Raw genomic sequence first — 2500 nt, 5'->3', positions numbered from 1 at the left:
TGGATCACTCAAAATTCAACCAATCACCAGAAATGTTGGAGATCTCATTAGTAGTGAAGTAGAGCGATCATTAGAAATCTCCTCCCAGTCTACTGGCAGTTCTGCTGTTGACATGACCATAGCAGGAAAATCCATCTCTCCACGTCCAAATTCACGGATAGCAAGAATAGTGGAAGAGAGTTATGGCAAACCCCACACCCCTGACAGTGGTGATGGTCGTCAACAGTCTCCAGCACTGAGGATGGTCTACTCACCCATCTCGAGGCCAAACAGCACTGAGAGCCTGCCCTCTACACCACAACCACCACAGGCAATGGAAGGCTTGATGTACCCCCGAGTCAAGTCTCCTCGGGGCCAGCCATTTGAGGAGAAGCCACACATGCCCCCACCAGTACCATCACCTGGTCGAGATGGGCTAGAGGCCCGTCTAGCTTCCATGTATGGGACCAAGTGCCCACCACCTCCTTCAACCCCTCCCACCAGCCAGGCCACTCCCCCCTTGCCTTCAGGGGATAATAATAAGAGCAGATATGTGCCACTTCCAAGGGCAGAAATATCACCTATCCCTCACCACATGAATGAAAACAGAGGCTTACCAGTGGAGGGTCCTGTGGAGGGACTTGCTGCAACACTTCATGCAAGATTTGTCAGTAGACCACACCTTCAAACAAAAGTCAAGGTTGGTTTCTCTTCAAATTTTCATTTTTTAAGGACTGCTAATGGACTGATTGTGTTAATTCTCTACACCTGGAAATTAGTACAGCAAATGTCTAATATAAATATTCTTTCAGGTCAAGGAGGAACCCATTGATGTCAGAAGTCAGGAGGACGACCGAATGAAGCGCAAGATGAGATCCCCCCCTCCGTTGCCCATGACCATCCCACCCAAGAAGCAGCACTACTCAGAAGGTCCCCCACCCTCTTCCAATGCGTCTTCAGTCATGAGTCCACCATCGTCCATGTCCTGTGTCCCAGTTACCTTGCCAACCGCCTCCCAGTCGTCCTCTTCCAATAAACCCTCCATTATTGTCAGTCACCCTACTACCAGCCAGTTGAAGACAGAACCACTGGACAAGAAAATAGATGGTAAGTTAATACATTTTTGCTCTTGGAACCATATGTAAATTAAATGTTTTCCTATTTAAGATATCTTCTATTTTTTATTGCTACTGCTTACTGTTAATGTTATAGACCAACTTTTTTCACCTTAAGTAACTTCTTGGTTGTTAGAGTATAAAGTTTCATATCTCTGCTTGTAATCAGATATCACTATCCTCTAGAATTGTTCAGTTTATCTTTGTTCATTTTCTAGTCTCTCCTCTCAGCTCCCCTTAAGATTGAGTTCCATAGTTTACATGCACAGCCCACAGTCTTGATGTGTTTGATGTTTGCATCATCTAGCTTTCCTCTTCTACAGTACTGAATATGATGCACCAAATACAACCTTTCTATTTTTATGTTTACTGTTGTGATGACCATAGGACTTGGACTTGGTGCCTCCTCCACCACCCTTACTTGACTACACACATGCGGACACTGTGGTCTCCGTTGCTCAAGTATCACTCACAGTTTAAAAGCTTAGATCTTTAAAAAGAAAAAGAATGAAAGAAGAGGGTTCATTAAAAAGTGCCCCTTTTTCTAAGTGCCAGAATCAGCTGTGTTGAGCGTGGGTAACTGCTCGTATGAATGCCACCTCTCATGTTCATTGATTTTTTCTTTTAATAATTTTATTCACGATGACAATTATTTGGCATGAGTAAGGTTCTATAAAGCTTTTTTCCTGTTTTTCTTTTTTCTAAGATCATTGAACATCATGAATCATGTTTCATTCTACTTTTTTTTTAATCATAAAGAGAAAGAAAACTTAAATGTCAATTATCATTTAATGATATTTCAGATTTAAGATTTGAGGAATAAAAATTAGATATAAAGATAATCAAATTCAGAATTCTTTATGTAAGCAGTAAGCAGTGCTTGAAGACTTATAAAGAAGAGAGTAAAAAATCCCATTACTCTTGATGTATATACTTCTATCTATTTATTTACTCAATCACTTATGGAAATATCTATACATCTAGCAAGCATATTCCCATTACTCTATGCTTCAACTGCCATGCCAGTCTATGCCCACCTCACAAATTATTAATTTATTCTTCATTACACACCAGAGGCACATGAGGCCTTGATACCAAGCTTCCTATAGAAAGTGAGACTAAACTGTTCTTGAGAAATAATACTATTGAAAAACACTATTGCTTGTGCTTTGGACTCATATAATATAACAAAGGATGACTAATCAAATTCCAGTGAAGCTCTTGGCAACTATTGCAAACTGAATCCATATACAGATCAGTAAAAAAAAAAACTTTACAAACTTTGAAGAATCAGAACTCATATTGAGTCACTTGAGAAAGGTGTTCACTAGAACCTCATTGCTCAGACCAGTATGCCTGATGTATTGATTGCATGTATCAGTAAAAGACATTCAGTCCATTGTAAT

At 40.2% G+C, this 2500-nt stretch overlaps 1 protein-coding gene across 1 annotated transcript in view; it reads left to right on the top strand.

The window, feature by feature from the left end:
• The window catches only part of gpp (DOT1 like histone lysine methyltransferase grappa), a gene marked incomplete at its 5' end in the record, with an annotated part of 59238 nt that overhangs the window by 34714 nt on the left and 22024 nt on the right, over positions 1-2500 (top strand). Inside the window, 2 exon segments of the mRNA XM_070130638.1 lie at positions 1-679; positions 792-1086. The exon segment at positions 1-679 is cut by the window's left edge and continues 938 nt beyond it. Of these exon segments, the coding sequence (XP_069986739.1) occupies positions 1-679; positions 792-1086 (974 nt within the window).

Source organism: Penaeus vannamei, chromosome 15 (assembly GCF_042767895.1).
Source record: "Penaeus vannamei isolate JL-2024 chromosome 15, ASM4276789v1, whole genome shotgun sequence".
Classification (NCBI taxonomy): Eukaryota; Metazoa; Arthropoda; class Malacostraca; order Decapoda; family Penaeidae; genus Penaeus; species Penaeus vannamei.
The sequence above is the reverse complement of the archived record's forward strand: the minus strand, read 5'-3'. Positions and strand labels throughout refer to the sequence as shown.